This window comes from Sinocyclocheilus grahami, unplaced genomic scaffold, assembly GCF_001515645.1.
Source record: "Sinocyclocheilus grahami isolate Dianchi unplaced genomic scaffold, SAMN03320097.WGS_v1.1 scaffold64.1, whole genome shotgun sequence".
In the NCBI taxonomy this organism is placed as follows: domain Eukaryota; kingdom Metazoa; phylum Chordata; class Actinopteri; order Cypriniformes; family Cyprinidae; genus Sinocyclocheilus; species Sinocyclocheilus grahami.
Window position 1 is genome coordinate 931683 of NW_015505243.1, and position 26779 is coordinate 958461.

At 35.9% G+C, this 26779-nt stretch overlaps 1 protein-coding gene across 1 annotated transcript in view; it reads left to right on the forward strand.

Moving 5' to 3' along the window:
- The window catches only part of plxnb3 (plexin B3), a 47592-nt gene extending 21245 nt beyond the window's left edge, over positions 1-26347 (forward strand). The window contains exons 6-32 of the mRNA XM_016271686.1: positions 3165-3273; positions 4001-4126; positions 4347-4463; positions 4690-4780; positions 5718-5884; positions 8036-8187; positions 8286-8552; positions 9156-9329; positions 9705-9849; positions 10091-10327; positions 10456-10614; positions 12198-12346; positions 12508-12608; positions 15437-15654; positions 16110-16288; positions 16934-17000; positions 17362-17508; positions 17600-17759; positions 17865-17968; positions 19602-19683; positions 19790-19956; positions 20112-20272; positions 21103-21250; positions 21424-21488; positions 21610-21685; positions 23149-23223; positions 23305-26347. Coding sequence (XP_016127172.1) covers positions 3165-3273; positions 4001-4126; positions 4347-4463; positions 4690-4780; positions 5718-5884; positions 8036-8187; positions 8286-8552; positions 9156-9329; positions 9705-9849; positions 10091-10327; positions 10456-10614; positions 12198-12346; positions 12508-12608; positions 15437-15654; positions 16110-16288; positions 16934-17000; positions 17362-17508; positions 17600-17759; positions 17865-17968; positions 19602-19683; positions 19790-19956; positions 20112-20272; positions 21103-21250; positions 21424-21488; positions 21610-21685; positions 23149-23223; positions 23305-23409 — 3748 coding nt within the window. The 3' untranslated portion in view covers positions 23410-26347. The remainder of the gene's footprint in view (positions 1-3164; positions 3274-4000; positions 4127-4346; positions 4464-4689; positions 4781-5717; positions 5885-8035; positions 8188-8285; positions 8553-9155; positions 9330-9704; positions 9850-10090; positions 10328-10455; positions 10615-12197; positions 12347-12507; positions 12609-15436; positions 15655-16109; positions 16289-16933; positions 17001-17361; positions 17509-17599; positions 17760-17864; positions 17969-19601; positions 19684-19789; positions 19957-20111; positions 20273-21102; positions 21251-21423; positions 21489-21609; positions 21686-23148; positions 23224-23304) is intronic.
- Positions 26348-26779: the final 432 nt, after the last annotated feature.

Here is a 26779-nt window from a genome sequence, read left to right on the forward strand (position 1 = left end):
AAGGATGTGTTAAATTGATAAGAAGTGATAGCAAGGATTTATATTGTTCGAAAAGATTTATATTTTGAATAAATATATGTTCTTTTTAACTTTTTATTCATCAAAGAATCCTGAAAAAAGTATCGCAGTTTCCAAAAAAAATATTTGGCAGCACAACTGTTGCCAACATTGATAATTCTAATAATAAATCAGCATATTAGAATGATTTCTGAAGGATCATGTGACACTTTATACTGGAGTAATGGCTGATGGAAATTCAGCTTTGCATCACAGAAATAAAGTATATTGGATATTAAAATAGAAACCATTATTTTATATTGTAATAACATTTTGCAAGATTACAGTTTTTTCTGTATTTTTGATCAAATAAATGCAGCCTTGATGAGCAGAAGAGACTTCTTTAAAAAACATTACAAGTCTTACTGATCCCAAACTTTTGACCGGTAGTGTATATATATATATTTCTCAAAAAAAAATGCTTTTATTCAGCAAGGGCGCTGATTTGATCAAAAGTGACAGTAAAGACTTTTATTTATCTTTTATTACAAAAGATTTCTAATAAATGTTGTTTCTTTGACCTTTTCTTTTCAAAGTATCCTGAAATATAAAGCAGCACAACTGTTTTTAACATTGATAATAATAAATGTTTCTTGAACATCAAATCGGGCTGCTGAAAGTTCAGCATTTCAATCAGAGGAATAAATTACATTTTAAAGTATATTCATTTACACTTACATTTAATCATTTAGCAGACACTTTCATCCAAAGCAACTGAGGAGAATAATAGAAGCAATCAAACCAACAAGAGTGCTCTGACAAGTCTCAGTTAGTCTAGCACAGTACATACAGTATAGCACGTTTTTTTGAATATATAAATTTGTCAGGTGTTGGTGATTAGACGTTTTTTGAACATTGAATTGAGATAGGCAGGTCATTCTACCAGCTGGGAACAGTCCAGGAAAAAGTCTGTGAGAGTGATTTTGTGCCTCTTTGGGATGGCACCACGAGGTGTCATTCACTTGCAGAATGCAAGCTTCTGGAGGGTGCATAAGTCTGAACTAGTGAATTTAGGTATATTGGTGCAGAGCCAGTGGTTGTCTTGTAGGCAAACATCAGTACCTTGAATTTGATGCGAGCAGCTATCGGCAGCTGGTGCAAACTGATGAAGATAGGTGTGATGTGGGCTTTCTTCGGCTCCTTGAAGACCACTCTCGCTGCTGCATTCTGGATCAGTTGCAGAGGCTTGACAGTACATGCCGGAAGGCCCGCCAAGAGAGCATTATAATAGTCCCGTCTGGAGAGAACAAGAGCTTGGACAAGGAGTTGTGTGGCCAGCTCTGATAGGAAGGGTCTGATCTTTCTAATGTTGTAATGCTGTATATTCAAATAGAAAACAATTATTTTAAATTGCAAAAAATTTAACAATATTACTGTTTTTATTTCTGATCCAATAAATGCATCCTTGCTTTGTAAGAGACTTCTTTCAGAAACATTAAAAATCTTACCAAACACAAACGTTTGAACAGTAGTATTCATAAATATGCGAGTGTACTCCTAAAAGTTGCCTAAATTACAGCAAATATGCACATTTAAAATCGATTCTTTTGCTTCTGTGAAAATGGACCAAAATATTGATGCCTCTTCCTGCACTATGACGAATCCAAATGAATGCTTAATCAAATGCTTTCTAGAGCATATTAGATTGCACTATGCCTCAGACTAAGAATAGTAAATAGTTAATAATGTTTATGGCTGCGATGTAAACTAAAAGGCTCTTAGCTATGTTTTTTTTTTTTCTATTACAAGTTTTGAAATTGTTTAAATATGCAAATGAGGCATTATCTAATTAAATAAGCACTAATTTGTATATATTTCCAGAACAGAAATCTGAACATTGGATTAAGCCAGGTTAAAAAATTGTTTCATATTGTTGATATATTACAGTCAAAGTTTCATTTCTCTCTTTATCACTCCATAAATCAGAAATTACTGTCAACAGCCAGAACAAAATTTACCATATTTCTAGGAATAAAGTGGTAAATAAATCAAGTGAATGATCTATAAAAAATCCCTTATGTGAAAACCTTCAGAATATAGATAGGAACAAAAAAATGTGAGATTTGGTATATGGAAGTGCTACTGAAGTGAAGATTTCTGATTTCAGAAAAAAATCATTTTGAGAAAACAACCTTTAAAGATATGTATTATAATTGCAATCTACAGACATAAATAGTGCAAGAAAATTAACACTTAAAAGTGTATTTTGCGATTGTTTTCTTTCCACTAATCTGAAATATGAATGTTATGGAAGCAAAGTAGCCCAAAAATCTCAAAATTGTCCAGTACCTGAAAAACAACAACAACAACAATGCTTTTGTCTGTAGTGTCTTGCCTTTAAGAAAATAAAGCTGACTTTTTCTTGGCAATTAAGCAAATTAATTTCATTACTATAATGCAAAAAAATTATGACATTTAAATTGAAAAGTGCTTATACATCATTCATGATAGTATTTGTTGTGCTACATTTAATTTTATGCTAATTAAAATTTTAAAAAGCATTTGTATTCAAGTAGGGCTGCACGATAAATCGCATGCGATATTTAACGCGCATAGCCCTAAGTCATTTATAGTCCTTTTTAGGTAACACTTTACAATAAGGTTCATTAGTTAACTACATTAGTTAACATGAACTAATAATGAACTGCACTTATACAGCGTTTATTAATCTTTGTTAATGTTAATTTCAACATTTACTAATACATTATTAAAATCTTGTTAACATTAGTTAATGCACTGTGAACTAACATGAACTAACAATGAACATCTGTATTTTTATTAACTAACGTGAGCGTAGATTAGTAAATACAGTAACAAATGTATTGCTCATGGTTAGTTCATGTTAGTTAATACATTAACTAATGTTTAACTAATGAACCTTATTGTAAAGTGTTACCCCTTTTTATGCTAAATATAATACTTTCATGACCTGTTTAATTCTAAATGAGTAAGTGAGAGTGTGGAAAATGAGTGAAAAGCTGCAATATGACTATGGTGTAACCGTGACTAACATTATAAATGTACTAGAATTTGATATGGTCCCATGTATTGACTATCCCCTAATAACACATTTTCACATTCATCCTATCGTATGTGATCTGCTGCAGGTGCATGGCGTGTGTTAGCAGTATGTGGCCATGTCATTGGTGTGTGAAGGATGAGCTCTGCACTCATGATAAGAGCTGTCCTCGTCAACACGTCATCTATAACAGCAGGGTAAGTGTTCGCTCTCTCATCTCCCCCAGGGCTTTACCATCTCCTGACCGCTAATCCTGATCATTACAGACAGCCAACGGGGTCACGACCTCTCATGATACATGTAGTGATCTTTTTTCTCTTTCTCGAGGTCAAATAAAAACTTGGAGGTCATAAGTAATTCATTCTTCAAATAAAGGAATAAATCCAAAATATTTTCAATAGTGGGTTACGCTACCATGGTATTCTTTGAAGTATGTTGATTCAGAACCATGGTTTATTTCAAAGCACCATAGTATTTAACGGTTTAGCATAGTGCTTCTTTTGTAGGGGACCATAGTTATTTTTACTACAGTAAAACTATGGAATTATGCACCATATTTTTGTATTTACTATAGTAAAAATAACTTGATCTTAATATTTTCACATCATATATTTAAACAATATATATATAATATATATATAGCATTTAAATATAATATATATATGTGTGTGTGTACCATGTGCCCCTTCCAAATTTTACGCTTCCAAAAACATTTTTGTCACGATTAATTTACATAGCTATTGTTGGAAAAATTATATTATTTGTCTAACACTTTGGGAGAAATCATGCATTCATGTCTAAATTTGGTCTGTTCAATCAAATCGCACCTTCCAATGATCATTTGCATTAAACTGAAAATTCTCTTTTTTCCTAACCAACCCTTGCCCTCACTGAAATTCTCATTTTGTGTGTGCGTGTCAACAGGAGCTGTCATTGCCCCGTGGGCCTGACTCTTGCCCCTGCGTCTGGGCCCTGCAGAGCTCCCCTCTGGTTCCTGTTGGCTTTGACAGCGAGCTCTCTCTGCAGGGCAAAAACCTGGACATATTTGAGGTGATGCTCATGTGCCGCTTATCATTCCACCCCATCCATTGTGCCTGAGTCAATATGTTGGCCTTGACGTTTCATGGCTGTGCATTTTAAGAGACCATTATTCCGGGGTGGTCAGGAGGGTCTGGGTGAACTCATTTATGATAATGCATGTGGAATGAGGTTAGAGACGACTCGTGATTAGCGTTTGATTGTGTGACATGCCGTGTGATATTTTAAACAGGATGAGGAAGATTATGCTTGCGTGCTGGTCATCGAAGGCCAGGAGCTGCGCTTGCCAGCCACGTTGGACCGCAGCAAAGAGACGGGGACGCATGTGTTCAAGTGTGCCGCTCATCAGGTGATATTAATAGCGCCCATTTATTCATTGCCACATCAAATTACGCCACAGCCGGTGCAGTTAATATAGACTTGTGCATGTGACGTCTGCACTGATAATAGCTGTAATTTATTACACCAGCCAGAAAAACACAGCAATTCAAACATGGATTTGTTGATGGTGCCACACATAATTTGTCTGCATGCACCTGGCTGATTATACATTGATTTTGTATGTGTGTGTTTAGTTTCGGTACTCAGGAAAGCAGTTTGAATATTCCGCTCCTGTATACCTGCAGTGGGGGACACAGCGTATAGACTCAGCACCACATCTCCGCTGTGAGTACCATGACCATTTCTGCATGTTTCATTCAGTGGCAAAAAACATAAAATAACTCTTATTTTTATCAGTGTACTTACTCATTTGCTTGACTTAAATACATGTAAAATAAATATATCATATATATATATATATATATATATATATGGTCAATAAATATATATATTAAAAATATATATGTAAGGGATGATGTACATCTAGCTGGTTGTTATCACAGCATAAACCCCACAGGATGATCAGGACCTCAACACAAAGCAAATATTTAATTATTTAAAATATAATTATTTAAGTCTAATTAATTATATATGTATATATATAAATAAATAATAAAATTACCATTTTAAATAACAATAGTATTAAAATGAAAAAACATAATTTTTAAATACTGTTTTTGAAAATATACTATTTTTAATATTTCATGTTAATCTATATGTTATATATTCATATATTTTATATTTTATACAATGTAGTATTATACTTGTGTGTGTGTGTGTGTGTAAAATAACATTACAGTTTTAAATAACAATGTTGTACAACTTTTAATGCTCTGTTTGTGTGTGTGTGTGTGTGTGTGTGTGTGTGTATAGTTTTAAATATACAACTTTTTATGCTCTCTCTCTCTCTCTCTCTATATATATATATACACTGTATATATATATATATATATATATATGTGTGTGTGTTTTGTAAAGTTGCTGTTTAAAGTGTGTATATATAATATATATAAATTAACATATTTTTATATATTGTACATATATATATATATATATATATATACACACACACAGTATATATATACATACAAGTATAAAAAATATATATTTACAATAGTTTTTTTTTTTATGCTTTTTTAAAAACTAGATAGATAACAGCTAGTAACAGTTTTGTATCTGTTGGTTGTGAGCTCGCTGAGATTAATTTGTGTCTGTGTAACAGTGCAGCTGTACGACTGCTCAGTGGGACAGTCCGACTGCAGCCAGTGTCGTGCAGTTGCGGGTAATTACGGATGTGTGTGGTGTGCCGATGAAACCCCTGGCTGTGTGTATAACCAATCCTGCACCAGCGGAACCATGGACACCTGTCCTCCTCCTCTAATTACTGAGGTACACATATGCACGGTCCAAAATTAAATTGTGTGGGTGAATTTAGAAAGTTTATCACCAACTATGAAAATTTATTTTGTGTTATTTCCTTAAAGGCACAATATGTAATTTTCGCTGCTGGGGGGCGCGTATTCAAAATAAACAAATAGACAAAGGCGTAGTTTGATGACGCCGTGACTGAGTGTGGAATCATGGGAGTTGTGGTAAATTTAGAAAGTTTATCACCAACTATGAAAATTTATTTTGTGTTATTTCCTTAAAGGCACAATATGTAATTTTCACCGCTGGGGGGCGCGTATTCAAAATAAACAAATAGACAAAGGCGTAGTTTGATGACGCCGTGACTGAGTGTGGAATCATGGGAGTCACGTCATTGGCAGGTGACACAATGACACTATGGACACGCTCTGTGCCACTAGTTAAAATTGCTTATTTCTCTGGATTTAAACATTCTTCGAAACATTTGGGATAATGCAAGTACACAAGTCAGCAAAATATATAGCACTGTTCTAGTGGTTTTTGGATATTTTCATAAAAAAATCTTACATATTGTGCCTTTAATGATGCATTTTGTTGCCAAGACAATGGAATTAATTTAGCTTTAGTTTTTCTCTTGAGTTTTTGTAGCAAACCATACAGCTAATTTTGTTATTTGCATAATCATAAACCTGTCAGTGTGTCAGCTGTCACAAAAACATCAAAGTCATGGGTTTGATTCCTAGGGAATACACGAACTGATAAAGCATATACTTTTGGATAAAAGCTTCTCCCGAATGTATAAATGTCAATGTGAAGGCAAAAGCTGTCATCATAGTCACTGATCTTTTCATAAGTGGACAGTTTGTGTCGAAGGATCTAAGGATCTAGTTTGAGTGTTCAGTAGCAATCTGTGTGTGTAGCTTCAAATGCACAACCATATATTTATATTGTTTTATTTTCTCAATTTGCTTTTGTAACTGGTGTTGTCTGCGTTGTATTTTTGATTAAATAAATGGACGGACATCAGCTGAAGGGTCGACTCTTCATTTAATCTCTGATAAAAGATAACAGTCTTTACGATGTGAATTTGCCCTTTGTTGTTTCTGTTAAATGTAAAGTGCAATGCAATTATCGCGTGCTTTAAGTGTATCGATGAGACGACAAAATTAATCACAACTTCAATTAAAATGAAAATAATGAAACATACATGAAAAATAAAGTTATAAATATAATTTAAACAGAAAAACAAAAGTGATTTTTAAAGCAAAGATGCCATTAGATTAATCAGAGGTTAATAGAAACCCACTTCTCCCATGCAGAGACAGTGAAGAAAGGGAAGAGGAGGGGCAAAGACAGGAAATTAAGATTAATTTTGCAGTCAGAAAATTAAAGGGGAAGATGCACACATATAGACCGACATATCGGGTATACATTTGAACGATTTTATGTAATTCTATATGAGAATAATACTTTCCATACCTGTTAAAATTTCATAATGGTAATTACAATCATTTATTGAATAATTTATATGTTACTCATATATTTGGTCATTTGTCATTGTTAAAATGTATTTTGTATATTGTGTTTTTATACACGCATAATATATATATATATATATACATACTGTATATATATATATATATTTTAATGGAATAATTTGTGCCAAGTCCAACTGAGCATGGAAAAACACAACAGAAATTATTCAGTAGACCCTGCTCATTTTTATCATCATATTGTCTCCTGCTTTCTACTCTTCCCTACCTTGCTCTGTCAGCCCTTTTGGGCTGATAGAAGACAGTTAATACAGTTTTGGTTATCAGACAAAATGCTATGTTAACTGGTTTCGGGTATCAGACAAAACATTTATTGGAGAGACTGGATCTAATATCCCTGGTGTGGAGTTGCAATACAAATTTTGGCATATTGTCTCTTTGATTTGATTCACATAGCTTCTGAAAGACTAAAAAGCTGTTAGGCTCAAACTGTTGTTATTGCATTGCCATTTAAACCTTTTATTGTTCCTGAAAAAAATTTAATTTTACTTGCTTTGCAAATATTTATAAAAGACAATGTGTGTTTTGTACATGTTACAATTTGTACTAAGTTCAGTGTGCCAAATTGAATTAGAAAATGGTCAATTAAATGTTAAAGAGTAATTTTATCTGTGGGCAGGTCGAGCCTCTGACCGGGCCACTGGAAGGCGGCATCCTGCTTACAATCCAGGGATCGAATCTGGGCCAGAGCTTCCAGGACATCCAGGCAGGAGTGACGGTGGCAGGGGTGACCTGCAGACCTCTGCCCGAGGCCTATCGCATTTCCACCAGGTACAACTCCTCTGTTAAAATCACAGTTTTAGAGCACCAAATAAGATGACAAGTCAGCGTCAGATTTCATGTGTGCGTAATTCTGGTTTTGTTTTCAGCATTGTGTGTGAGCTCCAGGCCAGTGCAAATGCCACAGCCGGACCGGTTGTCATCACTGTCAGAGGTTCAGAGAAAGGAGAGTCCCAGCAGACGTTCTCATATCAGAATCCACAGCTGAGTAGGATTGTGCCGGAAAAAGGGCCCTTAGCTGGGGGCACGATGCTAACGCTCCATGGGTCGCAGCTCCTGACGGGACAAAGAACAGAACAAAGTAGTGACCAAATCGCTGGCCTGCAGACTTTCTTGGGCTCAAAGCCCTGTCGCATGTAAGCACAAATGGAGTTAGCATCACCTTGGTTCCCTTGACAAAAACTCAATTGAGTTTTTCCATTGACTTTTAAATTAATGTAGAAAATAAGCTGTTACCACAGTTTGTGTTTCTTAAGTGTTTTGTAAATCGTGATTGTCTTTACAAATGAACACAACTTTTGAATTTTGAAGCCTAAATACAATCAGCACTTAATATCCTTAACAACCTCTCTGTAGTCACATTTAGCCACTAGTTAGCAACTGCCTTTTTCAAGAAAGTTAAAGCTTTAAAAAATAACAAGTGAATCATAAAAAAAAATCATAATTTGTATATTTTATGTTGTAGAATAAAACAAAAATATCTTGAGCTTGTGTTCACCACAGACCTTATTTCTGGCATTTAACTAAAAACCTATTTGAAAATCCATTGACTTTGGGACGGTAGAACCGGAAGTACTAAAATGTTAACTCGATTATGGGTTTTGGCCTACAAAAATACATCATCCCTGTAGCTCTTGATCTCATTTATCTGTTTATTGACAGAAAATGTGAATGCAATTGACTGAAAAGATGCTGCAAGTTGCATTTGTCTAAGTTTTCTTTTTCTTTTGTTCTATAAGAAATGAAGTGAGTGACACACGGCTGATTTGTCGCACCAGTCACTCCAACCAAACTGGAAGAGTGCCAGTCAAAGTTGTGTTTGGAAAAGCAGAGAGGATTTTGGATAGTGTTCTTTTCAGCTATATGGAAGACCCTGTGATTACTGATGCAACACCTACGGAGAGTTTCTATGGGTATGTACGCTCAAGGCTTATAATTCACGCAAAAATGAAAATTCAGTCATCATTTAATTACCCTCAAGTTGTTCCAAACCTGTACGAGTTTCTTTCTTTGAGCACAAAAGAGGATATTTTGAAGAATGTTGGTAACCAAACAGTTACTGCTAGCCATTGACTTTCATATTATGAAAAAAAAAATACTGGCTACCAGCAACTGCTCGATTACCAGCATTCTTCAAAATATCTGCTTTTGTGTTGAGCAGAAGAAAGAAACTCATACAAACTTAAGTTGTTATAGTTATTGTCCATGTGTGAACAGGCGTTTACTCTGATCTATTCTACATCTACATCATGAGATCATGTTCCTCTAATATTTTCATTTAAACTTAGGGGTGGACGTCTTATATACGTGACTGGCCAAAACCTGAATGTCGTTCAGCAGCCAAAGATGTCAGTCTCTAATGAGCCTAGAGAGAGGTCAGAAGTCAGAAGACGTCGATACACCCACGTTTCTGTCAGGAGTCCCTTGGTTACGGTAAAACAGCCAGAAAACTCATTCCACGCATGGTTTCAACCAATCTTACATATCAAACACAGAATTTGTTTTCAAAATGAATGCATACAGGACTTATACATTTGATTCATTCTCGGAGGTTTAAATATTTATTCAGAGATGGCTTAATCATTTACTTGACTGAAACTCGTTCACACTCCAAGCGCATGAAAGGAAATGTTCTCGGAGGTGCAGTAGTGCATATGTTTCTTTCTGTCTTCAGATTCAGGAGTTGTGCACCAATGTGACCTCCGAGAGGATGATTTGCAAGAGCCCAATGGTGGAGCCGAAATCCAGGATAGTGCGAGTGTGGTTCGAGATGGACAATGTGCACATTGACTTTCACACCATCAAGAACAAGCTGTTCACGTACCACCCAAACCCAGACTTATTCCAGCTGAACAGTGAGTCCCGAGGAACACCCATCCGATTCAAACCTGGAGGAGTCCTGGCAGTAGAGGTGTTTGCATTTCTGTTTATTTCTGTTTTGTTGATTGTCCACCTATTTTATTTCAGTTAACTAAATATATTAATAGTTTTAAGTTGTAGTTTAGTTGCTGACACTGAGGATGTGTTTTGTGTCTGAAGGGTAAGGGACTGACACTGGCTATGAACAGAGATGAAGTTGTGGCCCAGCTAGGGGACAAAGAGTGTGTCATCAAGACTCTTGATAACACACACCTGTACTGCGAACCACCTGAGGAACAGCCTCTCGCCCTGGACGACAGTGACTTACCAAAACTAAAGGTCAGTCTTTATCCAGTGTCAGCTTTAGTTGTTTCATTGGATGGTTTTTTACATTTACATTACATTTAGTCATTTATCAGATGCTTTTATCCAAAGCGACTTACAAATGAGGACAATGGAAGCAATCAAAATCAACGAGAGAGCAATGATATGCAAGTGCTATAACAAGTCTCAGTTAGCTTAAAGGGGTCCTATTATGCTTTTTCACTTTTTCAACTTTATTTAGTCTGTAATGTTGCTGTTTGAGCATAAAAAAGATCTGCGAAGTTACAAAGCTCAAAGTCCACTTCAAAAGGAGATATTTTATTGAACAGAAATCATTAAGAAAAAACGACAACGAACAACTCGTTTGGACTACAATACATATTTTCCGGGATTTGTGATATCACAAATATTGACGAATGGGACGAGACCTGGTTGAGCTGCACTAGAGAAGGCAACGAGTGTAATATGTCAGAGACACGCTAGCTTTCCCAAGGCAGACGAACTTAGAGTGGTTACAATCATCCGGGTTTAAATTGCGCTCAAATTGATTTGATTTTGAAGCAATATTTACACTGAAGCTCGCAGGCGGCTATGGTAAGGAGCATGACATTTCCTGTCCAGGCGCCGAGTGGAGCCAATCACAACACACACTGGCCCAGCTAGCCAATTACAACACACACTGGCCCAGCTAACCAATCACAGCACATTTTGTATTTCCTGTATCTTCATTTGATACAGGAACTATTCCAGCCGTTCATGCCAGACTGGGGAGAGAGGTGTTGTAATAATGTAAAATATGTGAAAAATAATGTTGAGAACCTAGTATGAGAGCCTGCTCTAGTACACACCCAAAACAAAATCAAGACTTTATAAAAGAGCATAATAAGGACCCCTTTAACGCAGTACACATAGCAAGTTTTTGTTGTTGTTGTTGTTGTTTTTTAATTATATAATTAATAAAAAGAAAACCAATAGAATAGAAAAAGAATAGAGCAAGCTAGTGTTAGAGACCTTTTTTGCTTTTGTTAATTGTATAATAAATAAATAGAAAACAAATAGAATACAAAAAGATTAGATAAGCTAGTGTTTTTTTTTTTAAAGAAAACAAGCAGTTAGTAAATGAATAGAGTGCAAGTCTAAAAGGGGCAAGTTTTTTTAAAGAATAGAATTAGCATAGAGAGTGCTAGAGTTTTTTAGTTTTAAATATAGAGCCAAAATAGTATAAATAAATAATTATTGGCCATAACATGAAAATAATTATTGGCTTATCGGCTTGAATTTTAACATTGTGCATCCCTATTTCCATGAAGCATTGCAAATAACATATCAAAATCGTGACTCTTAGATCAATTCAAATCACATTGGCTTGTGTCTTCTTCTCTGAACAGCCTCAGAGCTCATAGTAGGTCTGTCTTGAATGGTTCATATGTTGTTGTAAATCATTTTCTCTGTGGTGAAAATGAGGTTTTTACTACCGACTGTGGCCTGAAACCCGTCGCTTTAAAAAGATGTAATTTATTGCTTCATGCTGTGTTGTATCACACCTGCTTAGAATTGTGTCTTCAATTTGCGTTCACATGCTAACATCTATGTGTTAGGTGTTAATGGGAAGCCTGGCGTTTGACTTGGGTCCAGTGCAGTATGACAATGATTTACACTCCCTGGTGCCTCTGGCAGCTCAGATCGGCCTGGCAGCGGGGGCCGCGGTGGTCGTTCTCATCGTGCTGGTTATCATTCTCATGTACAGGTAGAGTGAATTCAGATGGCAGATTCCTCACCCTTCTGGGCTTGTCGTCATGACGATGAGCCATGAACTCGCATCCAGCACTCACAAAGAATTCTAATGGTATCCATTTGTCGAGGGTAACACTCTAACCCTGTGTTTGCTCTCACTCACTGTTTCTAAAGGCGGAAGAGTAAACAAGCTCTGAGAGACTATAAAAAGGTTCTGGTGCAGCTGGAGACTTTGGAGATAAATGTTGGAGACCAATGCAGAAAAGAGTTCACTGGTATGATAACACTGTATCTATCTATCTATCTATCTATCTATCTATCTATCTATCTATCTATCTATCTATCTATCTATCTATCTATCTATCTATCTATCTATCTATCTGTCTGTCTATCTGTCTGTCTGTCTGTCTGTCTGTCTAATGTATGTAGTATGTATGTATTAGTTTATTTTTATTATTAATTTTAGATTTAGAAAGATAGATTTCACGTACATGTTTCAAAATGTTTAATTTTACTTTTATTGTTGTAGTAACTATGGTATTTGGGAAGATGAAAAGTGAAAGTGACATGTGGCCAAGTATGGTGACCCATACTTGGAATTGGTGCTCTGCATTTAACCCATCCAAAATGCACACACACAGCAGTGAACACACACACACCGTGAACACACACCCGGAGCAGTGGGCAGCCATTTATGCTGCGGCGCCCGGGGAGCAGTTGGGGGTTCAGTGCCTTGCTCAAGGGCACCTCAGTCGTGGTATTGAAGGTGGGAGAGAGTGCCTGTTTGAGCATAAAAAAGATCTGCGAAGTTACAAAGTCCACTTCAAAAGGAGATATTTTATTGAACAGAAATCACTTTTCAAAAACGACAACGAACAACTCGTTTGGACTACAATACATATTTTCCGGGATTTGTGATATCACAAATATTGACGAATGGGACGAGACCTGGTTGAGCTGCACTAGAGAAGGCAACGAGTGTAATATGTCAGAGACACGCTAGCTTTCCCAAGGCAGACGAACTTAGAGTGGTTACAATCATCCGGGTTTAAATTGCGCTCAAATTGATTTGATTTTGAAGCAATATTTACACTGAAGCTCGCAGGCGGCTATGGTAAGGAGCATGACATTTCCTGTCCAGGCGCCGAGTGGAGCCAATCACAACACACACTGGCCCAGCTAGCCAATTACAACACACACTGGCCCAGCTAACCAATCACAGCACATTTTGTATTTCCTGTATCTTCATTTGATACAGGAACTATTCCAGCCGTTCATGCCAGACTGGGGAGAGAGGTGTTGTAATAATGTAAAATATGTGAAAAATAATGTTGAGAACCTAGTATGAGAGCCTGCTCTAGTACACACCCAAAACAAAATCAAGACTTTATAAAAGAGCATAATAAGGACCCCTTTAACGCAGTACACATAGCAAGTTTTTGTTGTTGTTGTTGTTGTTTTTTAATTATATAATTAATAAATAGAAAACAAATAGAATACAAAAAGATTAGATAAGCTAGTGTTTTTTTTTTTTTAAGAAAACAAGCAGTTAGTAAATGAATAGAGTGCAAGTCTAAAAGGGGCAAGTTTTTTTAAAGAATAGAATTAGCATAGAGAGTGCTAGAGTTTTTTAGTTTTAAATATAGAGCCAAAATAGTATAAATAAATAATTATTGGCCATAACATGAAAATAATTATTGGCTTATCGGCTTGAATTTTAACATTGTGCATCCCTATTTCCATGAAGCATTGCAAATAACATATCAAAATCGTGACTCTTAGATCAATTCAAATCACATTGGCTTGTGTCTTCTTCTCTGAACAGCCTCAGAGCTCATAGTAGGTCTGTCTTGAATGGTTCATATGTTGTTGTAAATCATTTTCTCTGTGGTGAAAATGAGGTTTTTACTACCGACTGTGGCCTGAAACCCGTCGCTTTAAAAAGATGTAATTTATTGCTTCATGCTGTGTTGTATCACACCTGCTTAGAATTGTGTCTTCAATTTGCGTTCACATGCTAACATCTATGTGTTAGGTGTTAATGGGAAGCCTGGCGTTTGACTTGGGTCCAGTGCAGTATGACAATGATTTACACTCCCTGGTGCCTCTGGCAGCTCAGATCGGCCTGGCAGCGGGGGCCGCGGTGGTCGTTCTCATCGTGCTGGTTATCATTCTCATGTACAGGTAGAGTGAATTCAGATGGCAGATTCCTCACCCTTCTGGGCTTGTCGTCATGACGATGAGCCATGAACTCGCATCCAGCACTCACAAAGAATTCTAATGGTATCCATTTGTCGAGGGTAACACTCTAACCCTGTGTTTGCTCTCACTCACTGTTTCTAAAGGCGGAAGAGTAAACAAGCTCTGAGAGACTATAAAAAGGTTCTGGTGCAGCTGGAGACTTTGGAGATAAATGTTGGAGACCAATGCAGAAAAGAGTTCACTGGTATGATAACACTGTATCTATCTATCTATCTATCTATCTATCTATCTATCTATCTATCTATCTGTCTATCTGTCTGTCTGTCTGTCTGTCTGTCTAATGTATGTAGTATGTATGTATTAGTTTATTTTTATTATTAATTTTAGATTTAGAAAGATAGATTTCACGTACATGTTTCAAAATGTTTAATTTTACTTTTATTGTTGTAGTAACTATGGTATTTGGGAAGATGAAAAGTGAAAGTGACATGTGGCCAAGTATGGTGACCCATACTTGGAATTGGTGCTCTGCATTTAACCCATCCAAAATGCACACACACAGCAGTGAACACACACACACCGTGAACACACACCCGGAGCAGTGGGCAGCCATTTATGCTGCGGCGCCCGGGGAGCAGTTGGGGGTTCAGTGCCTTGCTCAAGGGCACCTCAGTCGTGGTATTGAAGGTGGGAGAGAGTGCTGTACATTCACTCCCCCCACCTACAATCCCTGCCGGTACGAGACTCGAACCCGCAACCTTTGGGTTACGAGTCCGACTCTCTAGAAAATGACAGCTTGCACTAATGACGTGCACTTTTTATTCATGCGAATTGAGAGGCACTTTTCGATTAATAATATCCATCACATGCACCATTAAACAGACTTTTCCCCACCCTCCAGATCTGATGACGGAGATGATGGATTTGAGCAGTGACGTTGGTGGTCCTGGCATCCCCTTTCTGGATTACCGCACATACGCAGAGCGTGTTTTCTTCCCCGGCCAGAAGGGTGCGCCGCTGAGTCAGAATCTGGATTTGCCTGATTCTCGCAGACAGACGGTGGAGCAGGGCCTGGGTCAGCTCAACAACCTGCTCAACAACAGACTCTTCCTTATACGGGTCAGTGAAGCGCCTTGTTTTTGCTGTCAGTTCGGCTCTAGCTTCCCTTAGAGGAAAAGTGTAATTACAGTGTTTATGCCGCTGGTGTATTCAGTACGTCAGTGGCTGTTTTTGGAGCCGTTATTTCACCTCAAAGAGTAAACAAAAGATGAAAAAGAAAGCAAATGTAATATTAATTTTGCACAGTATGCGGCTGGATGCCTGTTTAGTGGAAAGAGGGCTTTTTATTATTATCTGCTATCAGACAGCAGCACAGAACTTCAGCATTGAACTTCAGCATTTTAAATATTTATCCATCGTTGCAGTCTGAGGCTTTGTAGAGGTTTTACAACTGCAGTGTTTTGAAAGCTCAAGCTGTTTGATTAAAATTGGTTAAACTGGTATGCTCTTGTAGTGCATTTTAGGCAACATCTAATGGCACTAATGCAGGTAAATTCTGCTCTGGGTTCCTCTAGTTCATTCATACTCTGGAGGTGCAGCAGAGTTTCTCGCAGCGGGACAGAGGTTACGTTGCATCTCTTCTCACGATGGCCCTTCATGACAAGCTGGAATACTTCACAGATGTGATGAAGACCCTGCTGGGGGATCTAGTGCAGCAATATGTGACCAAGAACCCCAAACTCATGCTGCGCAGGTATTGTACATACACTTTTTATTTATTTGGCATACATTTTTTATTGTTATTTTACCCAAAACAACTTGGAGTGCATTCAAGGCATATGTTTTATTAGTACATGTGTTGCTTGAATCAAGTGGCATTGATATTTACTCCTTTATGTTTGGAGATGACACATGAAAATAGTACTAGAAATTACAAGCAATAAATAAATGTATTATTTTCATATTATTTTTTTTTTGTCATTTTTGTCCTCATAAAAACCCAGTAGAAACATATTTTTGAAGATGTAAGCTTGTAGTTTACCACAAAGCAGGTGGTTACGAAATGCGATTTGATTATACTGTATTGTATGTTTGTGTGGTTTTCTAGAACGCATTATTCAATAATATTCAATAGATAATAATAAGCAGACTAATAAGAGACTCCTAGCTTATGAAAATGAATTGCCTCTATTGATGTTTTTACCTGGTGTCTCTAAGACTCCAAGCGGAAATAATGTAACATGTTTCTAGCTCACAATAAATAAATGTATACATTTCAAATGAGTGCATCATGTGTTAGTGTAAAAAAACAACAACAAGCGGTCTGATCCGTCCTGATCTGATTATAGTAAATCTAATCTGTAATCTGAAATGATATTCCACACGTCATCATCTGTAGGACAGAAACGGTGGTGGAGAAGATGCTGACCAACTGGATGTCCATCTGTCTCTACTCATTTCTCAAGGTATCAGAGCATGTGATGGCTTCAATTCTATGTATTTGCGTTGATTGATGAGTGAACAATGAGAATAAATCAGTGTTTGTATTTATAGTTTTAAAATGTGTTATTACTATTATTATTTGTTTATTTTTCACAAGAAATATATTTTAATTGAATCATTGTATTAATTAAGAATAAGAATTTCATTAAAATATATTTCTTGTGAAAAATAATCATGTATTTTATTATTTACGAGATATATATTTTAATAAATAATAATTGTCTATTATAATTATTATTTTAAATAGTTTAATAAAAAAATAGATAATTATTATTATTATTATTATTATGGACTATTTATTTATCTTTTGTGTATTTTCGCCAGGAGGTTGCTGGTGAGCCTCTCTACAAGTTGTACAGGGCTATTAAATACCAGGTGGATAAAGGACCAGTGGATGCAGTGACGGGCAAAGCCAAACGCACTCTCAACGACAGCCACCTGCTCAGAGAGGACATTGAATACTGCTCAGTGGTGCGTCTCTGTAATGCTTCCATCTTAATGCTATACCAAGCAAATCTTCTAAATGAATCTAATAAGGACAGATTTTTGTGTCTCATCTCAGACTCTGACTGTGCTGGTGAAGAGCGGTGTTGAGGTCCAGCCCTGTCCTGTTAAAGTTCTGGACACTGACACCATAACTCAGGTTAAAGATAAAATCCTGGACCAGATATATAAAGGAGCAGCATTCTCCCAAAGACCAGCCGCAGACTCACTGGACCTTGGTACTGTTTTGCTAGAGATATCTAGACAAGTCACCACTACAGTTCAGTTCGTTTGAAGAAACACTTTTTTTGTTGTTGTTAAAGCTTCTTGTTTTGTGTATTCAGAGTGGAGATCAGGCCAGGCGGGTCACCTGACGCTTTCTGATGATGACGTCACAGCCATCATTCAGGGTCGCTGGAAACGGATCAACACTTTACAGCACTACAAGGTACAGCTGGACATTTACTGTTAGGGCTGCACGATAAATCGAAATGGAATCAAGATCGCAATTCGACAGAAGCTGCGAATGTCATGCGTATCTTGTTTTGCTAGAGATATCTAGACAAGTCACCACTACAGTTCAGTTCGTTTGAAGAAACACTTTTTTTGTTGTTGTTAAAGCTTCTTGTTTTGTGTATTCAGAGTGGAGATCAGGCCAGGCGGGTCACCTGACGCTTTCTGATGATGACGTCACAGCCATCATTCAGGGTCGCTGGAAACGGATCAACACTTTACAGCACTACAAGGTACAGCTTGACATTTACTGTTAGGGCTGCACGATAAATCGAAATGGAATCAAGATCGCAATTCGACAGAAGCTGCGAATGTCATGCGTATCTTTCAGTGAAGCACGGTTCTGTGATCAGCAGTAAATCTCCATCCAAAGACCAGAGGGTGCTCTCGCGCTGAAACTCCAAATACGCCTCGCAGAAGAAACCCAGAAAATCGCTGCAGCTGAATAAACAGAAGATTCAACTGCTTTCATTGATTCAACGTGACTAATAAACACACGACTACGGCAATATACTGTTTATCTGAGTTCTTCTTATTATAATTTTAATTAAAATAAAGTATATTTATAATGCAATGCCTTTATCATTGCTTAAATACTATGAAATATGTTGCGTGCCTTATTCTGTGTAAGAAGCCACATCATCTCACAGAAGGATTTATTTCAAACAATCGACTGATGTTATGAAGTCCGTTTTTGGAGTAAAAATATGTTATTAAATGTATTTTCACATGCTTTCAGATTCAAATAGGCAGCCCTATTTACTGTGACTAGAATTTTACATGGAAATTCATTCAGATTGATTAGTTTGCCTATGGGTTGGTTAGTTGATTTGTGGGTTGCTTGGTTTGTAGATTGACTGGTTGATTGATTGCCTGGTTATTTGGTTAGCTGATTTTGTGAGTTGATTGATTTTTTTTAGTTGATTGATTTTGTGAGTTGATCGGTTGATATTGTGTGTTGATTGTTTGGTTGTGTGAATTTATTTTTTGGTTGATTTTTTTTGTTAATTGGTTGGTTTTGTGAATTGATTGGTTGATTTTTGTAAGTTGATTGATTGATTGATTTTGTGAGTTGATTGTTTGGTTGATTTTATTGTTTGGTTGATTTTGTGAATTGATTGTTTGATTTTGTAACTTGATTGATTTTGTGAATTGATTGTTTGATTTTGTAACTTCATTGATTTTGGGAATTGATTGTTTGATTTTGTAACTTGCTTGATTTTGTGAATTGATTGTTTGATTTTGTAGCTTGATTGATTTTGTGAATTGATTGTTTGATTTTGTAGCTTGATTGATTTTGTGAATTGATTGTTTGATTTTGTAGCTTGATTGATTTTGTGAATTGATTGGTTGATTTTTGTAAGTTGATTGATTGATTTTGTGAGTTAATGTTTTGATTTTGAGAGTTGATTTTGTGAATTGATTGTTTGATTTTGTAACTTGATTGATTGATTTTGTAAGTTGATTGATTTAGTGAATTCATTTTGAGTTGATTGGTTAGTTGATTCATTGATCATTTGTTTAGTTGACTTGATTTAGCTCTAAGTCTCTCTCTTCTCTCTTCTCAGGTACCTGATGGGGCCACTGTGGCTCTCATCCCTCGTTCCCAGAGTTCTCTTGGAGTAAATCAGTTTTACCAGACTGGAGAGAGTAAGTTTAATACTTTTTGATCAATCAAAAGTAATTGGCCATCCCTTTTACACTCTATTCAGCAAAAAAAGGATCAATTTCTTCTTGATGTCTGGTCTTGCTTTAGAAACTCCCATGCTGGAGGGAGAGGAGGAGGAAGGTCTTCGTCTGTGGCACCTGGTGAAGCCGAGCGAGGACCCAGAGATCCCCAAACACAGGAAGAGCAGCATGAGAGAGAGGGAGCGGGCAAAAGCCATTCCTGAGATCTACCTTACACGACTGCTTTCTATGAAGGTATGTGAGATGTGTGCGATGGAGTCATCTTTAATAGTGTACTCGCCACATCAAACAAATCCTGCCGTTTCTCATATTTGTTTGAGATCCGTCTTCTGCCGCTGACTGTCGATGTGATTGAAAGCTGCTCTGTGTTTACAAATGTGTATCTTCAGGGCACTCTGCAGAAGTTTGTAGATGATGTCTTTGTAGCCATACTGAGTACAAAATGGCCTCCACCCATCGCTGTCAGATTCTTCTTTGACTTCCTGGACGACATGGCAGAAAAACACGGGATTGACGACCCAGAGACCGTTCACATATGGAAAACAAATAGGTCGGTGGTATTTCCTACATCTTCTAGTTTTATAAAACTTTTTAATGAAGCATTTTAAGAAAACAGTCCCCCCCCCTTCAAATCCATAATACTTAGTACAGCATATCAATTGGGATTAAATATGCCATTTGGAGTGGAAATTTTCACTTAATTATTTTAATTTAATTAGTTTGGTGCTGTTTTTTAAGACATTAATTTTATTTACTCTGAATTATATATAATACTGAATATATAATTTGAATGATTTTTAAAGATCCTTATACAGTAATTACAAATAACTGCAAATATCACGAAAAGGCCCTGAAAATATTTCATTATCTAGTTATTGCTCCTGTGTAAAATTTGCTAAGCTAGCAAATCATTCTTTTGAGTTGTTTCTCCCAAATCAAATTGTTCACTAATTGGTTTGAACAATTAATTACTCAATCAGTCTGAATTACAATGGATTAAATTATTGAAAACCATAGATAATACAAAGATAATGGAAAAGCCCTGGATATTTGTGAAATCTGCAAATGTCTATAATGAATATACATTTTTATACACATTTCAATTTTGTAATATTTCTTTGGCTAGTCATTGCTCGTTTGTGTAAAAAATTTTTTAAAAAGAGCAAATCATTCATTTTTAATTGGTAAAACTGGTTCAGAATTTGGTCTGAATGATTCATTAGTGAATCATTCTGAATTTGAATACTGAAATCTCAGTAATTGCAAATGATTGGAAAGGTCATGGAAATTCATGGAGCAGAAAGTGTGGAACCCTGACATTTCTATGCTGGTTATATTGAATGTAATTAAAATGCGTTCTTGTCTTCCCTACACCTGCAGTTTACCTTTGCGTTTCTGGGTCAACATCTTGAAGAATCCTCAGTTCGTCTTTGACGTGCAGGTGACAGATAGCGTGGATGCCGTCCTTTCCGTTATCGCACAGACCTTCATTGATTCCTGCACTACATCCGAGCACAAAGTAGGCCGGGTCAGTACAGCAATTAACCTCTTGACCTCTCTAGCTGTGACCTCATTATGGTGAGAGTGTGCATGTAGAGCGAGAAGATGAACAAGGGCAGGAAAGGAAAAAAAGGAAATAAGAAAAAGCTGAAAGATGCTGTAGCAGTGAAAGAGCTCATTGTCGTGTGTCTTGTCCTTCAGGATTCTCCAGTGAATAAGCTGTTGTACGCCCGAGAAATCCCACGATACAAGCAGCTGGTGGAGAGGTGAGAAAATCTAAACGTGTAGCAATGCAGCCTTTTGCATTTTTAAGACATGTATTAGCACTGAAATGAATAGAGGATGTTCATGGTATTTAGTGCTATAAAGCTTCTTCCTCTCCTGCAGGTACTACAGTGATATTCATAACGCCGTGTCTGGCTGTTACCAGGAAATGAATTCAACCCTCACAGAGCTGTCAGGGGTGAGACTGGATTGTATTCTATTCTAAATTAAACTCGATTTGACATTTTAACACACAGCAGGGTCCAAAAGTATTAAACCACAGTGAGAATCTGGGATTAAATGTCTAGTTAAAGGGTCATTGACATGACACTCATTCATTGTCCTATTAATTTATTCAAGCATACATAAGCAATTCACATAATTTGCAATTCACACATACAGCAACTTGAATAGTCCTCTTCTGTGATGAGTGTGATCTCTGAATTAAAATTCAGTTTGATTGATCGATTGATTTTGATCAGGTTATAAAATGTGGTGTGTAATTTTTTGAATTAGTAATTGTAAAAAATTACAAATAGTTTTGAATTAGTAGTACATAATATTTGTAAAATTTAAAAAAAAGCCATGTGGTGTGATAATTTATTTAAATTAATAATTGTAAAACAAAAAATATTTTTTAATGAATAGTACATGATATTTAAATGTCATGTGGCATGAAAAACTTTGAATTAATAATTAAAAATATTTTTTAATTAATAATTCATCATATTTGTAAAAAAAAATGGCATGTGGTACTATTAAAAATATTTTAGAATTAATAATACATGACATACAACGGATAATATTTTTGAATGATATTTAAATAAAAACTTCTTACTTTGAATTTACTTTTTGTACTCTTACATGTATTTAAGGTATAAGGAAAATGTGCAATTTTTTATTGAGATTTTCCTTCCTTTTTAAGAAATTAAACTCGATTTGACATTTTAACACACAGCAGGGTCCAAAAGTATTAAACCACAGTGAGAATCTGGGATTAAATGTCTAGTTAAAGGGTCATTGACGTGACACTCATTCATTGTCCTATTAATTTATTCAAGCATACATAAGCAATTCACATAATTTGCAATTCACACATACAGCAACTTGAATAGTCCTCTTCTGTGATGAGTGTGATCTCTGAATTAAAATTCAGTTTGATTGATCGATTGATTTTGATCAGGTTATAAAATGTGGTGTGTAATTTTTTGAATTAGTAGTACATAATATTTGTAAAATAAAAAAAAAAAGCCATGTGGTGTGACAATTTATTTAATTATAGTATAGACAAATTTTTTTTTTAATGAATAGTACATGATATTTAAAAGTCAAGTGGCATGAAAAACTTTGAATTAATAATTAAAAATATTTTTTAATTAATAATTCATCATATCTAAAAAAAAAATGGCATGTGGTACTATTAAAAATATTTTAGAATTAATAATACATGACATACAACGAATAATATTTTTGAATGATATTTAAATAAAAACTTCTTACTTTGAATTTACTTTTTGTACTCTTACATGTATTTAAGGTTCCTATTTAAGGAAAATGTGCAATTTTTTATTGAGATTTTCCTTCCTTTTTAAAAGATTTTTCCTTTTCTTTCTCAAGGACACTTAAACCTGTTTTAAGATTCTGATGACTGTCTGTTTTTAGAGCTTTGCATCTGAGATGAACAATTTGGTGGCGTTGCATGAGCTGTACAAGTATATCAACAAATACTATGATCAGGTCAGTAGAGACTGATATAAGCTTCCTATAATGTTTGTGCTAGAGCAAATTAATATATTCTTCATATTGCATTTTGTGCAGATTATCATGTCTCTGGAAGAAGACGCTGCGGGTCAGAAGATGCAGCTGGCGTATCGGCTTCAGCAGGTTGCCGCCCTGGTGGAGAATAAAGTCACTGACCTTTAGGCTTTGACCTTTCACCTTGTCGTCTAAACTCATCAATAATCACGTTTTATCATTTGTGACCGGCTGATGAAATGCAGTCACTACGTCAAACACTCGTGTGCTTCCACAACCGTTCACATAAACTACCTGCATATTCTTAACAAAAGGGAACAGGAACTGAAGTAATGATCACTTTCTTCCGATGAAACCTTAATGGGAATTTTATTGGAGAAGGATTGCTTTTCAGACTGAGTCTCTGAATGACTCACTGGAGTATTGACTGATGGGAAGTGTGTGTGTGTGTGTGTGTGTGTGTGTGTGCGTGCATGTTTTATTGTGATGTTTTATCTGAAAGGCTCTGCTGTATATGTGAAGTTTACTTAATTCAAATTTTGACACGAGACTATTTTAATCACACTACTGAAGCAGCTCTCACATATTGTGACATGCTGAGACACATTTTATACCATTTTTACTTCCACTCAAATGATCAGATCCACTTTATGGAGATTCATGAACTGGTTCAACGAAACCTTACAGTCATGTCAGCACTGCGGACAAAACCTACATTTACTTCTACTGTACGTGGAGTATTTCGTTCCAGGTTTAGAAAAGTTCTGCTCCTGCACAATCAAATCCCAAACTCAAAGACTGTCCTTGGCCCTGTGGTGTTAACGTTTTATACTAACATTTCTACATTAGTATTGCAGATCAAAACAAGTATTAAGCTTTTACAGGGACTGTAGAGTAAGTCTATGCACACAAGTGCCAAAACAAGTTATAAGAGCACAATATTTATGTGCATGTTATTGTGTAGCTTTAGGTGTGCATGCAAAATAAAAGACGAAAAGTCACAGTTTTCAGGTTTTCCGCTGTTGTTAATATCTAAAATATCTGGAATTTCTCAAAATTGTTAAATGTGATAATCTGAATTTGGTTTGTAGTTCCATTAGCTGGTTAACTTAAGTTCATCAAGAATTAATAAGCCTTCACTCCCATGATTTCTGATAGATCCCTATAAAATATGGGTCCTGGCCACATATTTCGCTCCCAAATCAACAGAAAAAAAACATTTCAGAAATTATACTATATTCTTACACTTTAACTAATATATCATTATTTTTCTTTTCCCAGTAATAGATTTTTGCATTGCTTCTTAATACTTCTCAGAATGTTGCATTGCACAATATCTTTCAATTCAATTTTAATTTCTGATTTTATTTGATTTCGGCATGAAATCAATCCTAGATCTTTGCAGGTTTTGTGAGATTCACCCACACTTACAGTGCATGGCATTGATTTCCTAATGCCTGCTTTGTATTTAATAGCACAAGCGAGCACAATTAAAGATTCAATCTCACGCGTTTTGAGTCTCAGATGAAATTGCAATGCAGCTGGGATGTCCTGTCTCTTGGGAGGTATTGAAACAAAGCTGGGACAGTTTGGGTCATTGGATTTCGGGTTGGCAAATGAAGAAAAGCATCTTTATTCGCTTTGTCCCAATGATTAGAAAAGCAGCAGTCGGATTGAGAGTTGTGCTCATCAGACACTGAATAGAAATGAACTTATTATATTGTAAATAATGCTTATTTATACGTGACCGCCAATGTGCCTTCTTTGTTACTTTTTATAACGTCTACACTTTAAGTAAACATGCTTGACATTACTTGCCAAATGGAGGAAAAGATGAACTGTGGCACAACTGTTGCCTGTTGTGAAGATCATACAGGGCTTTTAGTCTCTGGACTGCAGCGCGTCTCAGGATTATAGCCGTCGATCTCAATGGATTCAATATAAAACCATGTGTAGCTCAATCATTTCTAGTTTGCCCTACCGGCTCATTTCCGATCTGTATTCACCTTGTCACAAGTGATGATGGTGTAAATTAATTTTTTTTTTTTTTTTTTTGTGCATCCATGCTTTTAAGCTTCTTAAAATCGTCATGATTTGTTTTTGCCTGAAGCACTTTGTGGTTAAATTTTGGCTCACCCATAATGTCAAATAAATTTTGTAGTTTGATCATGAAGCTGATGTCATATGCTTTAACATGATCCCTTTTATCTGTAGAACTGAAAATAATGAATTTAATGCTATCTGGACATCTCAAATGCATTTTTGAAGGCTTCCCTGTTCCTGCATTTATTTGTGAGATTTTGAGCTATTACGCTTCATCATATTAATGTATGCACAGAGTTGTGTTTTAAAAATGTATTAGTTTGCTGTATGTTTATTAGCCTGTTGTTGAATGTGTTTGGCCTCTCAGTGTATTTTTTGATTATTATAGGCTGATGCATGCTTGAGATTTGATTGGATTTTCTGATTGGGGTGCTTTATGAGAGGTTCACTCGATGGACTGCATTATGAGTGCATGACTCTCATAAAAACCCTCCTCAGAAGAAAGTGTGTGTGCATGAGAGTTTGTAAGTATTTGTAGCGCTTCGTACATGATGGTGAGGTTTTTTGGCGAGTCTCCTGTTATGGACACTTTTCTCTAAGAGAATCCAGCCAAACCTTCTTTTTGTACATTCTTGCGATTTCCTGTTTTGCCAGTTGTGTGGAATATGGCTTTGTATCTTTGCAGATATATAATTCAGACCATTGTTTAGAGAATTGTTGGTGTATATGGAGCCCTTGCCCGGCACCGAGTTTTACACAACTTTTATACAAGGGTAAAAAAATAATAATATATGGTAATTTTCTAATGAAGTTGGGATTAAATAAGAAACTTAAACCCAGTCTAAAGACGTACTCTTTTGTTTTTGTATTGTGTATAGTTTGCTAACAATTGTGTATATGTGCCTGTACATATTTGTGAAGAGGACTTGTTCTTTTTTTTTTTTTCTTCAAACTTGGACAGACTTACTCTCTACATTCAGGAGAAATTGGGAGCCAAAATGTTGAAATGAGTGAAATGGAAATTTGTATCTGGAAAAAATAAAGCTATAATTTTAACAATGAAGACATTGTGTTTACTGGTTTGGATTTTGTATATCTGTAGACAGCAGAACAAAAGTGTCTGGGACAGTATTTTAAATGGGTGGATCCATCTGGGCTGAATGACTTAAACTGACATGTCAATAACAAAAAAGGAGGATTTTGGTTCAAATTCTGAGCCATTTCTACAAAAACATACGACATAATTTCTTGCTTTAAATTATAAACACGAGAATGTACAAATATTTTACTTTGTGTTCACTGAAAAGGATAAGATTTTAATGCTTGAGGTGGGAAAATGTTTAATATATATGCCTAATAATAAATGTTTTCTAAAATAATTAAATATAGTAGAAAAAAACAGGTTACTAACATAAATCAAAATGAAAAACCTAATGTACTTTTGGTAAAATAAAATGAGCTCATCCAAAAATTTGACCCTCAGGTCATCAAATAT